Source organism: Mixophyes fleayi, chromosome 7 (genome assembly GCF_038048845.1).
Source record: "Mixophyes fleayi isolate aMixFle1 chromosome 7, aMixFle1.hap1, whole genome shotgun sequence".
NCBI lineage: Eukaryota > Metazoa > Chordata > Amphibia > Anura > Limnodynastidae > Mixophyes > Mixophyes fleayi.
The window spans coordinates 151,489,096-151,511,686 of NC_134408.1; the positions used below are offsets into that span (position 1 = coordinate 151,489,096).

The 22,591-nt window shown below is 43.3% G+C and overlaps 1 protein-coding gene across 10 annotated transcripts in view; it reads left to right on the top strand.

Annotated features, from left to right (window-relative positions):
* Positions 1-22,591, top strand: part of ADCY5 (adenylate cyclase 5) — a 334,525-nt gene that overhangs the window by 294,911 nt on the left and 17,023 nt on the right. For all 10 annotated transcript variants that reach the window (XR_012678330.1, XM_075181155.1, XM_075181154.1 and 7 more), the window contains 6 exons: positions 9,518-9,629; positions 10,087-10,214; positions 11,436-11,594; positions 13,250-13,391; positions 15,547-15,687; positions 20,282-20,304. Coding sequence is in view for 9 of the 10 variants with exons in the window: in XM_075181155.1 (XP_075037256.1) it covers positions 9,518-9,629; positions 10,087-10,214; positions 11,436-11,594; positions 13,250-13,391; positions 15,547-15,687; positions 20,282-20,304 (705 nt within the window). In the remaining variant the exon portion in view is untranslated. The remainder of the gene's footprint in view (positions 1-9,517; positions 9,630-10,086; positions 10,215-11,435; positions 11,595-13,249; positions 13,392-15,546; positions 15,688-20,281; positions 20,305-22,591) is intronic.

Here is a 22,591-nt window from a genome sequence, read left to right on the forward strand (position 1 = left end):
GATGGACCCTATCGACGTGCCCTCTCCAAATTTTGCTATGTAGTGTTCCGAACTTGGTCTTGGCCTCAGTGAAGTTGCCCCTGTGAATATTTCATTTGGGACGGCTATTTCCATGTGGATCAATCCGGATCCCACAATGCTCAGGTCTCACTATCTCCAGCCAAGAGATTAATCCAGGAGACTATTCCAGCTATTGATTCATCTTACCTTTGTTATTTGAGCAATTCCTGAGAAGGTTCTCCATCATCGTTACATAGTTGAAGAAGAAATATTGTTTCCATGTATGGTAATGATTCAAGGAATTAGTTTGGCTGGAATTGGATGAAGTCATGATGTATGAAGGCTGCATCTTCAGGACTTTTCTGTAGTTATTCCGTACTTACGTACCGCGTCTGGAGAGTGACGCAGATCTCGCTCTGTAGTATGTGTTTAAGGTTCGGGTTTCTTCAGATGTAATTCATGTGTCTGTGAAGGGATGGGAGCTCCTGATTGGTACACATGGCATCGAGTATATGCAGCAGTTGGCATAAAGTGGCAGTTTCATGAATAAAAGGAAATCGACTATAGATTAATGATAAAATGATTGTATAAAACCTCTCACTGCATATTGCGCCTACTACGCCGCGTCCTTGAGTATCCCCCAGTCCTTCTAAACATTTCTAATAGGACTAAGTACAGATGTCTGCATGGAATATTCAGCAAGAGCTCACTGCAGAATCCAGCTACTTAGGGGATGTTTGTCTGCAGATGTATCTGTCACCTAATGGTTTGTGTATTCACAGCTAAATACGAAGGAAATCCCACGGCGCACATATGGTACATGACAAAGTGTGAAATTCTCCTGACAGCTATTAATAACGCTTAGATACATGCACACATGTATCGCACATCGGGTACATTGGTATGATCGCCTGGCCTCTTGTTTACTGAAAGAAACCTCAATGATTTCATGGTTACTACCTGTGCACCTGTAGAATTATTATATTGCTTCTCATACTTTATATAAACTATATAAACTATATCCCATCTAATTCCCCTAAAAACATATGTTTTAAAAATGCCAAAATCACTGGTCGCACGTGATTATTATTTTGTGTTGTGAATTTTTCCAATATATTAATTTCTGCACAGCTGCCCATATATTACCATATTTCCTGGGACACCACTGACTGACAGGTGAATCCACAGATGTTATACGTGATACTATTACCGATGACCTCGGAGCACTACAGCTCCCAGCATGTCATGCTGGCTGAATTTGATAGATGTGCACTACAAAGGTAAAATACAAATTTTCACAAAATTTTAAAATATTAACTTCAAAAGCCCAGGGAATAAGAGTACATGGTAAGAATTGCATCTAATATGCAACAAAAGAGTGATCTTAGTTGGCTGAGAAAAATGGGAATATTACCAGGGACAGAGCCTAATCACATGTTTGCTTTTAATATCCAAGTGATAAAAACAGTAATCTGATTGGTTGCTGCGGGCTACGAAATGTAGACAATGTTCTATTTGTCAGCATGATGTTCGGTGTGAGAATAGGGATCTGTCAGTGGTCTGTCACACCGCTTCCTATCAGGGGATGTTTATTTGACGGCACTGAGGAGCTGTAAGGTTAACGATAATTTCTTCCGGAGTTCAACTTTATGTTGACATCTGTGTCAAAACATATATAGAGAATGCCCAGCAATTATATCCATACAAAGCGTCCCCCTTACTGGAGAGCGGTGTTTGGCTGTAACTCCTTCCGTGCCGTAGAATATGTTGTCTCCAGGTTATTTATATGACTGCCAAACACCAGATAATTAGCCGCCTCAGCCATACTGGCCCAGAGTGGTAAGGGATAGTCTCATGGACATATACAGACCTGACCCCTATATACTGTCCCACACTGGCACACAGGCTGCTAGCTATCCACAGACTAGCAAGACCCACACCAGCACGCACAGGGTTAACTCTTCACACCTCCAGACTGTTTCACAAATGTAAATGCAAGCACACACAGCTTGTTAATCAAATGTATCAACAAATCACACACTGGTATTCCAAGGGTTAACTTGGTCGAGCAATCTCTTCTAATAAGCTAATGGATTCGTTAGAGTATCAAGGAAAGCAAATTATTAAATTTTAGATTTAATATACAAAAATACAGGGCATACAGATAAAAAAATAATGAATAACAATTAATAGATTGACATAACAAGCAAAACAGTTTAAAATAAAAGAGATAGACGTACAGAGCATAATTTACTTATCATAACTGTATGCCTGGGGCAGGCAGAAAAGATGGACAGTCCTTCAATTAGATTTATTCCCCAAGAAGCTGACCCCTTGCCCCTTCAAAACACAGGTTTTTAAGCAAACTCAAATGGGAAGGTCTTCACAGGGGCAGTGTTTAATGCTAATAGGGGGCAGGGATGTCCCCTGGGTGTCACTGTAGTTGGCTCACAAATATTCCCAAAGTTTTGACCTGTGGGTAATTCTTCACAGATGATTCCCAGAGAAATAACTCCCCCTTCAATAAACCGGTCATAATCTCCCGCACATTTAAATACCAAACATGATGGAATTATGACAATGTGACATACCTTTTCCAAAGATATGTGATTTTAGCTGTTCACAGATACTACGCATACCTGTCATTCACAACCCTGGTGTGATTTCTGCTCCTCAGCATGGAGTGCCTCCCAGATTTCCCAAAATATGAACTATGACAACATTTTCCTTTGAAGGTCATGTTTCTATATACCTGTATAGGCTTTCACATGCTGCCTGCCAGGATCTCCAGCTGTGATCGGCCCCACAAAGTCTATTCAAGTGTCTAAGACTAACAGTAAGAGATCTTTGAGGCTGCTAGAAGTGACATGGTTATCATCTCACACTGGGATGTGCAAAGCAATCAAACACATATACATCAGACTCTCTGGACCTGAGTCATTAAGGAAAGTAAGGCAAGAAAAAGGAGTAAATGTTCTCCAGGACAAACCATGTTACAATGGAAGGGGTGCAAATTAATTTATTATTTTGCACATAAGATAAATACTGGCTGTTTATTCATCTAGCACACAAATACTTGATAGCTTTATTTTTACACTGAAAATTAAAGTTGAACTAGGATATGCCCTACCCCAACTATAAATATGTGCATACATTTTAAATTTACCTCCCCTCCAATGCAACATGGTTTTGCCCAGATTCAAAGTTACTCCTTTTTTATGCTTTGCTCTCCTTAATGACTCAGGCCCTCTGTCTTTAAATTTTACACTTTAAACTTATCAATGGATTCATTTGATATAACCTATTTACACTGCAGTTATGAATTATCCCTTATAAATAACTGCAAGCTCTCTATGTTCACGACACTGGGCTTTCAGTTTCACTAGTTAGAAAATAAATATATAATTGTAAAAAAAAAATAGAAATAGAAATATTAAACTAATTAAAACAATAAAATACTACTACTCCTAATATTAATAATAATTAGACTAAAATAGTAACTAAAAATATGAGAAGAATATTGACCACTGTAAAATGATGAGTATCTAGGGCCAAATCACTCAGAAGTCATGCTGAATACACACCTCCTGTTCTAGATACTTAATTTAACAGGGTGTATCCGACCATCACTGATGTCAGTGCTAATAGTGTCCACCTGTAGCCTGGTACTGGCAGAGACCTCTATGTAAAGAGCACATGGGGTGTATATAAGGAGCTGGGGATAGGCAGGAACAGAGTACAATCTTAAAGGTATTCCACTGTAACAATAAATGTTACTAACTATCCTCCCAGTAATAGTTTGTAGGACCCTCAGCAGTCTCTGTGCCTGGCAGGGTCTTGTCACTTATATCTCACCCGTAGGCACTGCTTGATACTCTCTGTAATGGGTCAGATTTAACCCCGCGGTTCACAGGATTTCAGTTACAGGATCTGTCTTGGATCTTCCTGCTGTGCAAAGTGTCTTACGGCGGGCACCAGAGGTGATCGTCAGAGGTCCCAGGTATATCTAAGCCCCAGGACCGTGCTAAACACCGTAATGGGTGAGGGTCTCAGGGGAGGGTGGCACCCCACCAAAACACTCTTATTGGGAAGGAAATTTATTTAGTTAAATGTATTTGTTTTAGGGTGAGAAACCGCTTTAAGAACTGCAAAAGTCTAAAGAAATTGCACTATGGTGCCGTGATCAGTAATTGTGCTATATATAGTATATCAGTATGTGCTTGTTAAGCAATTGCCGGACGGGCAATATCCTCTAGGTCTCTGAGGTGACCAGTAAGTTGTTAATCTGCAAATTATTAGGAAAAAAGTAACTAGATGCTTAGTTAAAGAGGGACTCAGAGGTTTTGTATGGTCCAAAGTTATAGGGTCATACTTTTATACTTTTCCTCTAAGATAAAATATGCTCTATATATACATATATATATATATCTCACATTCACAAGACCAATACTCTGCAGATGATTTATCCTCGGCCCCGGATCCCAGTAACCTCGGCAAAGACCAGCTGTTCTCAACCTGTTTTCATTCTTAGATTTTTTTCCGCGTTGCTTATTATTTTATTTGCTTCCAAGCCTATATAGGTGCCAGAGGCTATAAATACTCCGTGCCGCACAGCGCAGCTTCTCTGGCTCGTACGTCTGGTATTCTGACACTTCCAGCAGGGCTCATTGTATTAGGACAGCGGTGTGTAAAGTTAGATCTGGGAGTTCTGGCTGCCTATTCAGTACAAGCTTCCTGCCGATTCTGGATAAACACCAGGACTTCCTGTGCTAGAAACCGCACATTTATATATCCCAGGTCCCGGATTATATAATACACCCAGGGCGGAGGGTTTGTGTGACTGGATTTACAATGACTTTATGTCCAATGAGATATGTAGTTACAAGTAGTATTAATGCATAATATAAAAAGTAAGTGTCACATCCAAATCCGTATGGAATAATTGATGAAAATAGTCAGCCTGAGTGTTACATTTAAAGTTGCCAGCTGTCCCAACTTTCCAATAAGCGTTCCGGGTTTGTCCCTGTCTTTTAGTATTGATCGATGTTACAGCCCAGCTTCTCTTATTCTGCATGTTTCATGAAATTTTCATGAGAATATCAGCTTTATATCTATGGTCGATATGTAGACATAATAATAGCTGAGTTGAGTGTTATGGAGATTGTCCTACATGACCATCCGCTTGGATAGTGCTGAGTTTCTCCAGTTTACAGTCACCGGCTCAGCAGGGAAGATTCCCAGGAAAAGATTGAACAATGTTGGCAATTCCCAGCTGGAGCACCCATGCTGTTCCCTTCATCCTCAGCCACTACATTGTATTTATCTGATATCAGTGTGATTCGGGTGTAAGTAGTCTCTTGATGCAGAATCGGGTTAGATACACTCTGCTAAAGAGCATATCTACCCAACAGTGCTAATTAGCTGAAGATTTGTACTGGCAAAATTAACCCTATAGGTCAATTACATGTAATTCGGGGGGCGGTAAAGAATGTCCATTCAAGGGGCACAGGTCCTTTACGTGGACTAAGTGTCTTCTCCAGGTTACGCCAGAGTCCATTGTTCCCAAGGTGTTCTGAGATCATGTAAGTGCTTCTGTGATACCTGGGATAGATATCAGGACGTGATACATTGTATATAGATATAAAGATGTCAATCAAACTCTTGTGTCTTCAAGCGTCACCATCTTTCACCCTTCATAATGCTCATTATAACCTCACTAGTGTACTAATAACCTTCAGGCTGGTCCTGCTTAGCTCCAATCCCATAAGATGGTTACAGCCAGCACGAGGTCGTCCTTCCCACTTTGCCGATTTCCCCATTATGTCGCAGCAAAAAAACGCTGTAGATTTATCAGGAAATGTAATCAGATTTCCCTGGTCCAATTGTCTGCGTGGGATTGTTAATCTGGTTTCTATTGAAATGTTACGTCTGATAGAATAAAATGGTGTCTGTGTTAGTCTCAGTCTGACATTGCTGATGAAATAAAGGTTTACCAGGAAGGGGTTGCTGGTAGTTTCTATGGCTACATGCTGGTTCGTTTTTACATGTGACCCTGGGTATTATTTAGATTTCCTTTTGTGAGGTAAATTTAGCGAGACACTGACGCAGTCTATCTGCGTATGTCTCAGTAGTTTATTACGGTTGTGTTATATGAAATATTTATATTCTGTGTTTCTATAGCTGGAGGTGGACTCAATGTGTCTGCAGAATACCACAGAGTCACTGAATCTCTGATTGCTGTGGAATGATATATACAGATAATGCTATAGTTATACTGCCCTGAAATATTATAGGTGTAAAAGAACAATAGCTCATCTAAGAACGTGTCTCTATGGATGTCCATGTAATTAACAATTAAAATAAAAGATTTTTTTTCTTATTATTTAACTAAGATTGCATTTTATTCATTGGGATCTACTGGTAGAATGATTTAATGCATTAGGACATTCAAGTTCAGTGATATCAGAGAATTGAAGCCATGGTGGCAGGATTACGTAACTACCCAATGCAATGATCTCTGCCTTCAGACTAATGGTGAGAGCACAGTGGCCTAGCACTTAGGGGGAATCCAATTGCCGGATGCGCCAGATGGATATCACACCGCACACATTTCCAGCAATTACGGTGAACAACTCTTTTCCTCGCAAGAAAAATTAACTGAGATTTTACAGAAATCTCTGCTGCAAAATGTCTCCGTAGACACTAATTTAATTCCCCCCTTTGTATGTATTACAGCTGTTAGGTAATTCAAGGAATGACAGAGGCAGGAGAGAAGCTCAAACAACTGTGAATTTATTTTCAATATGTTGAAAGCATCCAGAGTTACCGATGACCAGATGCAGAGGAATCACAGCTAACCACTGATTAATGAGCACTGAACAATATCTCTAGTAATGGTAGTCTCAGACAGCTGTAGTAATTAAAGCTCTTCAGAGACACTGGCAGTCTGTAGTACTTTCAACAGTAGACCATAGTACTCACAGATGCAATCTTGGTAATGGAGGATATCCAATATTCTTGATCACCTGAAGCCAGCAAAGTCCAAGTACAACTGAGACTACCCCAGAGCCCCTCAGTGCACTATCAGCAGGCAGAGTGATGTAGAAAGATTTCCTTCCTAGCCAGTAGACAATTGTTTCATATAAGCAATTCTATGTTCAAGTTTGCTTACAGAATCACAAGGCAGAGTGATGTAAAAAGATTTACTAACTAGCCAGTAGATTGTTGAGAAAAGCTGAGTTGGAATAGTAATGGTGTTTGCCAAGGTACAGAGTTAGAATTGAAGCAGGCAGGCTGTGCAGGAGTCCAGAGCAACTTCTATCACTGACAATGATTGCATAGAACAGGAAGGGGTTTTAAACTCTAAAGGGCCAATCAGTTCAGGAGAGAAACACACCGTAAATTAATGAGACACGTGTGCAATGATTCATGCTCCCTACAAAATGGCTGCCTCAGCTTTGAGTAGTGTGGGAAAAGAACATACACCACATCATGGGACCCTAACACGCTAGTGGTAACCATTATAGAAAAGATGATGGGTGACTCCATGGGAAAAAGTCTCTGTTTTGTTTATTGCTACTTCTACCCATTGGGAGCAAAGCTGCAAACATATCATATTACAACAGGGGGCGCCCTCCACAGAATTTATTATTTATAATTTAATATTAATTTATTTTAGGTGCTCTGGTGTTTTCCTTGAAATGATAGAAAGTTTGCACGATCCCTTACTGCCAGTTCAGCAGAATGATATTAAGTACTTTTTTCTCTACGCTTCATGACTTTTCCATGTATCCCTGAAGGGACGTTTGCTCTCCAAGCAGTCATCTAATTATTGTGCAGGCTCTTAAGGTGCTGAATCCCCAGTGAGACTCAATCCTATCCCAGTGCTGCAATGTAGATATAAACAGACAGGGAGAGCAGGAAAAAAGTCCTGATTTTGCAAAGTGACAACACGCTTAAAGCTACTGTTGGCAATAAAGTGTCAGTTCTGATGACCGTTGCATAATAACTCTCACACAATGTTATCTCAACACTGTCACTGTAATATATACTGTATGTCTAGAACACGTGTTAGTTTCAGGGAAAACTACAATATGGATCTTTCTAAACACAACTCTTCCTGGACTCCAAAAAGTTATTTTTGTTTGCTTTGTGTAGTGAGATGTATTCTGAAGTCTGCTAAGATGCGTGTCCGTGTATGATGCAGGGTCGGTGTGTACTCTAATTGGAAGTGTACCCCTCAAACGCTGGGGGCAATAGAATGTCGCTCAACATGTTGTAAAGTAAAATGAATCAAGAGGCTGGAGAGAGAGGAGCTGTTTGGTTCTTATTCCAGAGAGAGGAGTTGTTTGGTTCTTATTCCCGGGGAGAGAGGAGCTGTTTGTTTCCTATTCCGGGGAGAGGGGGGCTGTTTGGTTTTTATTCCGGGGAGAGAGGGGCTGTATGGTTCCTGTTCCCGGGAGAGAGGGGCTGTTTGGTTCCTGTTCAGGGGAGAGAGGGGCTGTTTGGTTCCTGTTCAGGGGAGAGAGGGGATGTTTGGTTCCTATTCCGGGGAGAGGGGCTGTTTGGTTCCTATTCCGGGGAGAGGGGGGCTGTTTGGTTTTTATTCCGGGGAGAGAGGGGCTGTTTGGTTCCTGTTCCAGGGAGAGAGGGGCTGTTTGGTTCCTGTTCCAGGAAGAGAGATGCCGTTTGGTTCCTGTTCAGGGGAGAGAGGGGATGTTTGGTTCCTATTCCGGGGAGAGGGGCTGTTTGGTTCCTGTTCAGGGGAGAGAGGGGCTGTTTGGTTCCTGTTCCGGGGGGAGGGGGGCTGTTTGGTTCCTATTCGGGGAGAGAGATGCTGTTTGGTTCCTGTTCCGGGGGGAGGGGGGCTGTTTGGTTCCTGTTCCAGGGAGAGGGGCTGTTTGCTTCTTATTTCGGGGAGAGAGGGGCTGTTTGGTTCCTATTCCGGGGAGAGAGATGCTGTTTGGTTTCTATTCCGGGGAACGGGGCTATTTGGTTCCTATTCTGGGGAGAGGGGCTGTTTGGTTTCTATTCTGGGGAGAGAGGGGCTGTTTGGTTCCTGTTCCGGGGAGAGGGGCTGTTTGGTTCCTATTCTGGGGAGAGGGGCTGTTTGGTTTCTATTCCGGGGAGAGGGGCTGTTTGGTTCCTGTTCCAGCAGTATACTCTAGGGGGTAAATGTATTAAAGTGTGTAATTGGCAAATGTTGCCTTTAAAGCCATTGCCGTTTTAAATGTCTCCTGCAAAGTCGCCGAATATCGGTACTTGCAAAATCCGTACTTTAATACATTTACCCCTAGGTTGTATATAACATATCTGAGCAGTATTATATTTTCACAGGGCCTCACCCAGCAACTGATTAGTCTGTAGCAATAAAGCGTTCTCATAATTTTTCTCCTGACCCATCTAACGGTGAAGCGCTGGTCTGCGTCACGTCCTATACATAGCGCAGCCTCATCTTCTGTACAGCACATATGGGACATGATACAATAGTGACTTCTGACTTCTGCTTATTTCCCAGCATCCTCTTTGCTGACATTGAAGGGTTTACCAGTCTGGCTTCCCAGTGCACGGCGCAGGAACTGGTGATGACCCTCAATGAGCTGTTTGCCCGATTCGACAAACTGGCGGCTGTGAGTACAGTGTCTGTTGTCTGCATTATATACTGAATCCCAGAATCTCTCTATACACGTTAACTGCTCCATTTGTATGTATGTATATGTATGTATGTATATGTATGTATGTATGTGTATGTATGTATGTATGTATATGTATGTATGTATGTATGTATATGTATGTATGTATGTATGTATATATATGTATATATATATATATATATATATATATATATATATATATATAGACATTCAATGATCATCTCTGGTTTATGGAACATTCACGTGAGAATGTAATGATTCTTATTCATTAGTAGAAATTAAATTCCCATTGAGATTAAAGATTAAAAGTTGTTTTTTTTAACAGACCAGATATGTAGCAATAATATTTTGGTAAATAAACCCTTCTGAATATGCAGTGTCACACTGTCCTGTGCATATAGATGGGCTCTAAACTCAACTTCCCTCCTCTCAGGAGAACCACTGTCTGCGGATCAAGATTCTGGGTGACTGCTATTATTGTGTGTCTGGCCTACCAGAGGCCCGCGCCGACCATGCTCACTGCTGTGTGGAGATGGGTCTGGACATGATAGAGGCGATCTCGTGAGTACACCACCCCACACATTGCAGACACGGGAACTGGAGGAGGAGACGTGGGGTAGAAAGGTGCATTATGAATGTGCACATCTAGGTAACAAGATCGCCCCTTGTTGTAGATCTAATAACAGTGAGACAAGACCAGGCTTAATGTTGGCATAAAGCTGACTGCACAGGTCACAGACACAGAGCACTTCATAGTGTAGTGACGGTTATTCCCCTGAGTGCAGCCGGTATCTGACTGATTAGTGAGCGAGGAACGCAGCTTCCAGGTGCACAAGATATTTACACGATTAACAAATAAAACAGGAGTACAGGACTTGTGTGCCAGGCATGTAGTATGAAGATAAGGGCAATCATTGACTCAGTGGCGATGAGCGTGTAACCCACTGATTGTCTCACCTGACTAAACACAAACTGTTTGTGTCTTATGAAAGTGGAATTTAAAACGTTGGAGTTTAATGATCATCTTGGGTGACCTAATATGGGAGGTGGGTATATAGGGGTAGGGTCCTCATTCCTTCTGGATATCAAATGCAGTAAAACGTGTATAGGATATATTAACATTTTATCAGTGCATTAACTAGAGGGAGCGGAGTGGGGCAGGGGGAAATCTGCCCCCTGGCCCGGTCCAATAGTGGGCTACCTTGGGCTGGGTCACTGGGCCACCTGCATTTTTCCCCTTAAAAATGTTCCTAATAGAGTGCTTGCTCCCCAGGCTAAAATTTGCCAGCCCTCCCATGGCACTGCAGAGTGTATGAATTAGAGGGTGCAGAGTGTATGAATTAGAGGGTGCAGAGTGTATGAATTAGAGGGTGCAGAGTGTATGAATTAGAGGGTGCAGAGTGTATGAATTAGAGGGTGCAGCGTGTATGAATTAGAGGGTGCAGAGTGTATGAATTAGAGGGTGCAGAGTGTATGAATTAGAGGGTGCAGAGTGTATGAATTAGAGGGTGCAGAGTGTATGAATTAGAGGGTGCAGAGTGTATGAATTAGAGGGTGCAGAGTGTATGAATTAGAGGGTGTATGAATTTGAAGAAGATCCTCCACACACAGCTCCTGCTGCCTACTGATCCGTTACTGATTTACTAAACCAAGGACAGTACTGACTTCATGTGTGCATTATTACCAGCAGGATAGGATGCAGCTATTTTCCCTGGATGATATCTGTGCAATATACAGACAAGGAATATAAATACTGTATATTTGTCATGTCTCCCCCTGCAGACTGGTGAGGGAAGTGACAGGGGTGAACGTTAACATGCGTGTGGGAATCCATAGCGGACGTGTACATTGTGGTGTCCTGGGACTGCGCAAGTGGCAGTTTGATGTGTGGTCCAACGATGTCACGCTGGCCAATCACATGGAAGCAGGAGGCAAAGCTGGGTAAGTGGAGAACGCAAGAAAAATGCCAGGATCCCCGACACAGAGGGCAGAGTGATCTATAGTCATGTGATACCAATAGGCGGGGCCTGATTATTGAGTGCATATACATCAGCAAGATCCAGAGGTATCATTTAAGCAAAACAAACCTAATGATTCTCTGTTACACATTGGCATGTAGCTGTGTAACTGCTTAGAGGACATGAATTACACTCTCCAAACAGCCCCCTCTTTTGTGATTGACCCTCTTTAACCCTCGCTCTGCCAGACGTTCTTACTGACACTTTGCTGTTTGAGATGTGATTCACGTCAACATTCGATTTCCAGCCTCATTTCCAGGTCTCACAAAAGGTCACAATGTGGTCACATCCCATGAATATCATCAGAAAATCACAGTATTTCAGAGCCACAGCTTATTTAATCTGCATTTTAATTGCCCTGAAATATAGAGGATTTTTATTAAAGAATTATTGTCTTTAATTTAAAGCCTTTTTTGTATGGAAATTGTGACCCATTCTAGAGGAAATGTGACGCCCACGCCAAGAATTAATATTTAAACTATTCCGGGTGTAACCCTTTGATAATAAAGTATAATGTGTGAATTATGCTGGAAAGTGATTGATGTGTGGAGAACGGGGGAGGCCAGCGCTAATTGTGGGCATAAAGGGCGCGATCACGTAAGTGTAGAACGCTCTCTGGATGTGGGCGAGACTTGTCAGGGTCTGGAGATACATGGTGACCATCGGCAGCACGGTACTTTATTCATTATTATATCAGGACACGCCCCTCTATCACTATTGCTTGTCACTTCCATGTTATAGTAATAATAACGCTGCCCAGACATTGTTCTTCCTTGGGTACGTTGTGTATGAATAGGGACATGTGACTACTAACATCTCTGCGCTATTGTTAGGTGTCAGTATACTCACTTGTACAGCTGACGCAGAAATATACGTACACTCAGAATGGAAAATGCGTCTAAATGAGGACAATAGTATTATAGTACCACACAACATACATGTGTACACAGTGTATGGTATCACACAACATGCATGTGTACACAGTGTATGGTATCACACAACATGCATGTGTACACAGTGTATGGTATCACACAACATACATGTGTACGCAGTGTATGGTATCACACAACATACATGTGTACACAGTGTATGGTATCACACAACATACATGAAAACAAAGTGTTGTGTAGCACACGGCATAATACAAGACAACAACCTGCGCAGTCACTGATTTAGATGTTACAAAGATTTTTAGGTACAAACACCAGAAAGGAAAAGTTGGCTGCGGGCGTTGCGGCCACCTGCCACGTGTGTAGTGTTAGACTTATAGAGGCGCAGATTGGCTCCTGATAGGAGGGGCCCATCATTGTTGTGCTTTGGCCCCAATATTTTACCTATAGTTCTGTTTCTAGGAGATGCATACTATATATTACTTAAGAGACAGAACTTTGCGTTTGTATGAGGGTGGATGTAATTAATTATTAATTAGAAATGATAATGATTTGGCAGAGAATAAAACCATTTAACCAGTTCAGTCACCAGAATAGGCCCATCATACAGTTCACCTGTAGTTCTGCCCTGGTTATAGTACAACATGTATAATAATAATAATATAACCCTGGATTTTTGTGTTCCCAGACGTATACACATCACAAAGGCCACTCTCAATTACTTGAATGGAGATTATGAGGTGGAGGAGGGGACTGGAGGGGAGCGAAACGTGTACCTGAAGGAGCACAACATAGAAACCTTCCTGATCGTGCGCTGCAGCCAGAAGAGGGTAGGACGTGGTGTTATACAAAGCATCGGCTGGTGTGTCATGATATGTAATCATCCAACATGAATATCACCCTCACTGATTCCCAGCACATTGCAGATCCTGTGTGCCTCAGGTCACGTCACATTCTATCCTCTACTGTCCCAAAGAGCTGACACTCAGTCACCTGATGCCATCACTGGTCCATATTCTCTCCTATCCTTGAACTGTGGTCGGTCCTCTTACACCTGCAGTTCACTAGATTGATGCCAATCAGGATTAGACACGTCCTTCTCACTCTCATGGTAAATTAGGAGCAATCAGGATTAGACACGTCCTTCTCACTCTCATGGTAAATTAGGAGCAATCAGGATTAGACACGTCCTTCTCACTCTCATGGTAAATTAGGAACAATCAGGATTAGACACGTCCTTCTCACTCTCATGGTAAATTAGGAACAATCAGGATTAGACACGTCCTTCTCACTCTCATGATGAATTAGGAACAATCAGGATTAGACACGTCCTTCTCACTCTCATGATGAATTAGGAACAATCAGGATTAGACACATCCTTCTCACTCTCATGATGAATTAGGAACAATCAGGATTAGACACGTCCTTCTCACTCTCATGATGAATTAGGAACAATCAGGATTAGACACGTCCTTCTCACTCTCATGATGAATTAGGAACAATCAGGATTAGACACGTCCTTCTCACTCTCATGATGAATTAGGAACAATCAGGATTAGACACGTCCTTCTCACTCTCATGGTGATTTAGGAACAATCAGGATTAGACACGTCCTTCTCACTCTCATGGTGATTTAGAAACAATCAGGATTATTCCCCTCCCCTGCAGAACTTGCAGTCTATGGGCCTGATTCATTAAGGATCTTAAATGAAGAGGTATCTTATTTCAGTCTCCTGGACATAACCATGTTACACTACAAGGGGTGCAAACTAGTTTTCTGTTTTGCACATAATTTAAATACTGACTGATTTTCATGTAGCGCACAAATATCATTATCATTAGGTGATTATTGAGTAATTAGGGTGCAGTATACTAACATTTAGACATAATAAAGTGTCACAACTGAAGGTGAGAGGAGTTTTCAGAATTTGGGGTGGAGGGTTTACAACAAAGAGTAGAATAATGGACGTTTGGATATAATGATGGAAGTTGCCAGTCCGGATCAGGAACGTGACCTGGAGATAAGATAAACTAGACTGAGATGTCTTTTGTGGGTGTCTGTGTAGTGTCTGGATTTAATCATTGTTAGAGGCTCAGAGCCAAAACAGAGAGAGAGAGAGAGAGTGGCAGCGTGGAGGATCATTGTGTAATGTCCATTCATGGGGATATAGTGGCATAAAAGTTATTAATAATAATAATCGTTACTGCAAAGAGATTGGGAGACTATATGTTTTATCTGGAAGCTATAACTGATGGAGGACAATACAGATCTACGTAGTATCCCCACGTTTACACACACAGCCCAGTGCAGCACAAACCTATCTGTGTTTTATCCTTTCTCTTGCGTTCGGATTTTGATCTCTTAGCAAATATAACAGTGAACAGACAACGCGTCTCCTATGGGCTGAATGGTCGGGGCCCCTGCTAATCCCCTCATTGAGAACCAGCTGACCTGTGCATGCAGTTTGTTTTTGCAGTTCCCTTCACCTGGGGCCACATTTCTCAGAATTGAAACTTTCCCATGTGGTGAGATTGGATCGGTCATTTGTCCAGGGAATAATTCTCCTCTCCTTCCTCCAATCCAAACAGCACTTTAATCCTCTGTTCCTGGAACACCTCACATTACTTTATTTGTTGGATGTAACGAAACACAAACATCATTCTAATTAAATTACTATGTACAATATCCAAAGGCCTTCTAAATTATTAGTCTATGAAGCATTCCCCTGTGCCAAAGAAAACACAAGTCTCTCTAGCGAAGATGCAAAGAAAATACATAAAACAAACCAGATACTAATTGTCATTATCACATGGGGGGGTTCTCTTGGACCTTGAGGGGAACACAGAGTTGGCTAATCATGTGCTGTGTCCTATTTCAGGACGAGCGCTGGCTGCCACTTTGTCACGAAATCAATGTACCGTTTGCTTACAGCAATTTACTCAGGGGTATTGTTCAAAAAATCGATCTGTTTCTCTTTCATGCAGAAGGAAGAAAAGGCCATGATTGCAAAGATGAACAGACAGAGAACAAACTCCCTCGGACATAACCCGGCTCACTGGGGAGTGGAGCGGAATTTCTACAACCACCTGGGAACCAACCAGGTCTCCAAGGAAATGAAGAGAATGGTACGTGGGCTATTAACCCTGTCCGGGGCCCCTGGGTCCTTCCAGGGTCAGGCATCCTGTGCACATGTGATGTGACATCATGGTTACATGCTGCTAACTAGAAAGTAATCTGACATTTCCCTGTTCGCAGCTTGTCGTCTGAGCCGGGTGATAATGTCACAGCTCAGGGAGGCTCCTAGTTCAGGCACATTACAATCTCCAAACAGCCACTGCCGGCAAAATAGGTCTAGCAAAATCTGTGTGGTTGTATGGAGAGGTCTATGTGGCTGTATGGAGAGGTCTATGTGGCTGTATGGAGAGGTCTATGTGGCTGTATGGAGAGTCCTATGTGGCTGTATGGAGAGTCCTGTGTGGCTGTATGGAGAGTCCTGTGTGGCTGTATGGAGAGGTCTACGTGGCTGTATGGAGAGGTCTATGTGGCTGTATGGAGAGTCCTATGTGGCTGTATGGAGAGGTCTATGTGGCTGTATGGAGAGGTCCACGTGGCTGTATGGAGAGTCCTATGTGGCTGTATGGAGAGCTCTATGTGGCTGTATGGAGAGGTCCACGTGGCTGTATGGAGAGTCCTATGTGGCTGTATGGAGAGCTCTATGTGGCTGTATGGAGAGGTCTATGTGGCTGTATGGAGAGATCTATGTGGCTGTATGGAGAGTCCTATGTGGCTGTATGGAGAGGTCTATGTGGCTGTATGGAGAGGTCTATGTGGCTGTATGGAGAGGTCTATGTGGCTGTATGGAGAGTCCTATGTGGCTGTATGGAGAGGTCTATGTGGCTGTATGGAGAGTCCTATGTGGCTGTATGGAGAGGTCTATGTGGCTGTATGGAGAGTCCTATGTGGCTGTATGGAGAGGTCTATGTGGCTGTATGGAGAGTCCTATGTGGCTGTATGGAGAGGTCTATGTGGCTGTATGGAGAGGTCTATGTGGCTGTATGGAGAGGTCTATGTGGCTGTATGGAGAGTCCTATGTGGCTGTATGGAGAGGTCTATGTGGCTGTATGGAGAGTCCTATGTGGCTGTATGGAGAGGTCTATGTGGCTGTATGGAGAGTCCTATGTGGCTGTATGGAGAGGTCTATGTGGCTGTATGGAGAGTCCTATGTGGCTGTATGGAGAAATCTATGTGGCTGTATGGAAAGGTCTATGTGGCTGTATGGAGAGCTCTATGTGGCTGTATGGAGAGCTCTATGTGGCTGTATGGAGAGCTCTATGTGGCTGTATGGAGAGCTCTATGTGGCTGTATGGAGAGGTCTATGTGGCTGTATGGAAAGGTCTATGTGGCTGTATGGAGAGCTCTATGTGGCTGTATGGAGAGCTCTATGTGGCTGTATGGAGAGCTCTATGTGGCTGTATGGAGAGCTCTATGTGGCTGTATGGAGAGATCTATGTGGCTGTATGGAGAGCTCTATGTGGCTGTATGGAGAGCTCTATGTGGCTGTATGGAGAGGTCTATGTGGCTGTATGGAGAGCTCTATGTGGCTGTATGGAGAGCTCTATGTGGCTGTATGGAGAGCTCTATGTGGCTGTATGGAGAGCTCTATGTGGCTGTATGGAGAGCTCTATGTGGCTGTATGGAGAGCTCTATGTGGCTGTATGGAGAGTCCTATGTGGCTGTATGGAGAGGTCTATGTGGCTGTATGGAGAGGTCTATGTGGCTGTATGGAGAGGTCTATGTGGCTGTATGGAGAGCTCTATGTGGCTGTATGGAGAGGTCTATGTGGCTGTATGGAGAGGTCTATGTGGCTGTATGGAGAGGTTTGTGTGGCTGTATGGAGAGGTCTGTGTGGCTGTATGGAGAGCTCTATGTGGCTGTATGGAGAGGTCTATGTGGCTGTATGGAGAGTCCTGGGTGGCTGTATGGAGAGTTCTAGGTGGCTGTATGGAGAGATCTATGTGGCTGTATGTAGAGTCCTATGTGGCTGTATGGAGAGCTCTATGTGGCTGTATGGAGAGCTCTATGTAGCTGTATGTAGAGTCCTATGTGGCTGTATGTAGAGTCCTATGTGGCTGTATGTAGAGTCCTATGTGGCTGTATGTAGAGTCCTATGTGGCTGTATGTAGAGTCCTATGTGGCTGTATGTAGAGTCCTATGTGGCTGTATGTAGAGTCCTATGTGGCTGTATGTAGAGTCCTATGTGGCTGTATGTAGAGTCCTATGTGGCTGTATGTAGAGTCCTATGTGGCTGTATGTAGAGTCCTATGTGGCTGTATGTAGAGTCCTATGTGGCTGTATGTAGAGTCCTATGTGGCTGTATGTAGAGTCCTATGTGGCTGTATGTAGAGTCCTATGTGGCTGTATGTAGAGTCCTATGTGGCTGTATGTAGAGTCCTATGTGGCTGTATGTAGAGTCCTATGTGGCTGTATGGAGAGCTCTATGTGGCTGTATGGAGAGTCCTATGTGGCTGTATGGAGAGTCCTATGTGGCTGTATGGAGAGGTCTATGTGGCTGTATGGAGAGGTCTATGTGGCTGTATGGAGAGGTCTATGTGGCTGTATGGAGAGGTCTATGTGGCTGTATGGAGAGCTCTATGTGGCTGTATGGAGAGGTCTATGTGGCTGTATGGAGAGGTCTATGTGGCTGTATGGAGAGATCTATGTGGCTGTATGGAGAGTCCTATGTGGCTGTATGTAGAGTCCTATGTGGCTGTATGGAGAGTCCTATGTGGCTGTATGTAGAGTCCTATGTGGCTGTATGGAGAGCTCTATGTGGCTGTATGGAGAGCTCTATGTGGCTGTATGGAGAGCTCTATGTGGCTGTATGGAGAGGTCTATGTGGCTGTATGGAGAGCTCTATGTGGCTGTATGGAGAGGTCCACGTGGCTGTATGGAGAGCTCCATGTGGCTGTATGGAGAGTCCTATGTGGCTGTATGGAGAGCTCTATGTGGCTGTATGGAGAGGTCTATGTGGCTGTATGGAGAGCTCTATGTGGCTGTATGGAGAGCTCTATGTGGCTGTATGGAGAGGTCTATGTGGCTGTATGGAGAGCTCTATGTGGCTGTATGGAGAGCTCTATGTGGCTGTATGGAGAGGTCCACGTGGCTGTATGGAGAGCTCTATGTGGCTGTATGGAGAGGTCTATGTGGCTGTATGGAGAGATCTATGTGGCTGTATGTAGAGTCCTATGTGGCTGTATGGAGAGGTCTATGTGGCTGTATGGAGAGGTCTATGTGGCTGTATGGAGAGGTCTATGTGGCTGTATGGAGAGATCTATGTGGCTGTATGTAGAGTCCTATGTGGTTGTATGGAGAGCTCTATGTGGCTGTATGGAGAGCTCTATGTGGCTGTATGGAGAGCTCTATGTGGCTGTATGGAGAGCTCTATGTGGCTGTATGGAGAGGTCTATGTGGCTGTATGGAGAGGTCTATGTGGCTGTATGGAGAGGTCTATGTGGCTGTATGGAGAGCTCTATGTGGCTGTATGGAGAGCTCTATGTGGCTGTATGGAGAGGTCTATGTGGCTGTATGGAGAGGTCTATGTGGCTGTATGGAGAGGTCTGTGTGGCTGTATGGAGAGGTCTGTGTGGCTGTATGGAGAGCTCTGTGTGGCTGTATGGAGAGGTCTATGTGGCTGTATGGAGAGGTCTATGTGGCTGTATGGAGAGGTCTATGTGGTTGTATGGAGAGCTCTATGTGGCTGTATGGAGAGCTCTATGTGGCTGTATGGAGAGGTCTATGTGGCTGTATGGAGAGGTCTATGTGGCTGTATGGAGAGGTCTATGTGGCTGTATGTAGAGTCCTATGTGGCTGTATGGAGAGCTCTATGTGGCTGTATGGAGAGCTCTATGTGGCTGTATGAAGCTATTCGCAACATCTCCACTTTTCAAACCCGCCAGAAACTCTCAGCTTGATACATTTACCCCCTGAGGTCAGTTATAAAGCAAGAAAAGTGCATCTCATGTACGTTTGGATTTCCATGTTTGTGTTTCCATGGTTACATGTTCTTTATATATTTTGTCTACTTAAAACGTAGAGAATAACTTCTAATGTGGCAGTAAAATGTCCTCTATGAGGTCAGATACATCTGTGGACCTCAGGGAACTCCTTGAGTTCGCTTTATACATTTTTTTCATGTTTTGGAGATTTTGACGTCCAGACTCGTAAATCCGCGCACAGCGGCCTAACTTGTGCGCAAGTCGCTTTATATCACAACCGCTTGTGTACTGCACAGTCTGCATCTTTGCTTTACAAGTGACACCAGGAGATTATTTTATTCAGTGTCTGATAAATAGTCCCATATTGTCCAGATTTTGGGCAGATTGATAAATATATATAACGTACTTCACCATGTCCAGAAGCAAAGAAGAGGAAATCTTGTAACTGAAACGGACATGAGTGATACAGTAACATGTAACATGTGATTACAGGACGCTGTATGGAGTCTATAAACTGATCCCATGTCCTGTGCTCCGGCTTCCAGGCATATCTGTATAGTGGTTAATGCTTCGGTGCTCGTAGCTCCACTTTGTATGTGTTCAGCCTGCAATAATATTTGGTAGTTACTCTGAATCACTATAAACGATTGCTAAAAGTAGTTCATGCGCCACCTGAGTTTTGCGCTGTTTTCCTGGTTTTATTATCTGTTCTGTTTATTTGCAGGGCTTCGAAGACCCAAAAGACAAGTAAGTAGAAGGATCCGTAAATGTCGCATTTCTGGAGATGCTGAATGAAATCCATCTGTTCTGTGTTATAACGTAGTGAGCGTCATCTCATCGGGTCAGGGCTGTATGACGAGGGGTCTCTGGCAGCCCCTGGTAAATGTCCTTATTTCACAAATCCTAATCTGAAAATCCTACAAATTGGCAGCCCCTGCCGACACCTCGCACCTCACGTCTTCTTAGGAGGCTCTTAGTCTTACTGAACATTCAAACTAGTTTTCTGTCTAATAATAGCACCATTTTCAATCAGATTTATTACATGGTTTTAAAGTCCACCCTGAGATTACATTAAGATACTAGCTTAGTATATATCCTGGAACTTTAACTAAACACGTTTCTTTCTCATTGTGTGCTTTTCAGCCATGTTTTATATCACCAGGCACCGGGGTTCATTGACATTGTCTGGGATATGACGCAACGCTGATTGTCCTCAGAAAGTGCATCTGTGTTGTATCCCAGCTCTCCCTGGTCATATAAATACATGACTGAAAGGCACAGACTGCAGATAGAAAAATGAAGCAAAACTTGCAGGAAGCTGTGCATTAATTAAAGTCACACGAAGGTAGAAGCCCCTTTATTGTATATGAGACAAATGCAGTTCCGTCCTGTGGCCCCTCACATCTCCCTGCCCAGGGGTGGGAGTATGGGTGCTCTACTTTGCTAATTAATACCAAATTTCTCATTAATCTATTAACAGTCAAGACTGCCAGGATTTTTTTTTACTTTAGATCATATATAAATTCTGTGAAACTGAATAATTTGCAACATGATCTCTATCTGCATCAGTCATAAATCTTGTTCCTGTCTTCCGTCTCCTATTAGAGCGCAGCTGAGATAGCTAATTTGCATATCAAGTGCGCAGAAACTGTGGCTTGAAAACCTCCAATTAACTGATTATTTTTGTCTTCACATTATCGCTGTCATTAGCAAGTGTTTCGGTCATACATTTGTTTGTCTAGCGCTTGTTTTGCGCACTCCCCTTTACTTGCTACCACCATGAAGGATGTCCATAACTTAGGAAATGTTAATGTTATATTTTTCTGTCATAGACAAGATGTTGCTCATTGTTATAGTCATTTGTAGAGCACCATAAACAGATTCATTTTGGCTGCTGAATCTTTCATAGCTGCTTGGCGCTTGTCACGTGAGAGTGGTTTCTGGCGTTCACGGCTCTTTATTTAGTTGGCGGGGACAAGTAATAGCCACGAACTGCCGTTGTTACTGTGGCCACTTACAGCTGCCGTATAAATTACTATAAAATCAATTGAAGATTTTATCCTGGAAACGATTCAGCTCCTTAAATACACAACTTCATTAGTGTCCGTAATCTTCCTTCTTTTCCTCTGGGTATTAAGAAAGTAATCCTGCTCCGTCATTTAATGAGAGATTGAAGTATCTGCGGACTCCAGTGGGGTCAGTTTGGGGCATTACCACCCAAACGCCTCAAACTACAATGTGGGAGAGAGACAGTAAATGGGGATAATGTGGGGAACTTTCTCCCAGCGTAAGACAGGTTTTCCATTGTAGTCTGCGAGCTATGTGCAGGAAATCTCTTTATAGGAGTTCAGAGGTCGATGAAGTTCCAGTATGCCCTATCTGTGGCAGTTTTATTTTTGATTCGTTTCAGTGTTGGACTGGAGGCCGCCAATAAAGTTTTGTCAAAGGACCCAATTCTCAGGTCCTGTGGTGCCCACGGGACCTGAATTTGGCACCATACTTTGCTGTAGGTTCTAAGCTGCTAGATTAGGTGCATAATGTGGCTTATGTAGAGTTGAGCGGTATTTGTGTCCAGAAGGTACGTGTAAACCGCAGGCTTCCAAATTCCGCTCTTATCTTGCTTCCACTAGGCGATCCTCAGCTGTTGCTGAGGGCGGCAGGGTTTAAGGGACGCCTGAAATAATGAATGAGTGACGAATTGTCAGTCAATGTGCCACAGACATGGAGGAGAAGCAGGTGAAGCTGTGATACACTGGGAGTGTGGCGCTATGATGTCACTGCACAGCGCCACGTTCACAGTCTGAGAAGCAGTAGAATCACCTGTCCTCAAGCATGGATATCCTTAAAACCTGGACTGTTATGGAACCAATGTGCGAGAAGCTCCTGTGCACTTGAGCCACCGTCTTCCCTGCTCAGTGGCTCAAGTGCACAGGAGCTTCTAGCACATTGGTTCCCTAACTCCCTCACAGTCCAGGTTTTAAGGATATCCATGCTTGAGAACAGGTGATTTAATCAAAATGAAGGAGACACTGAA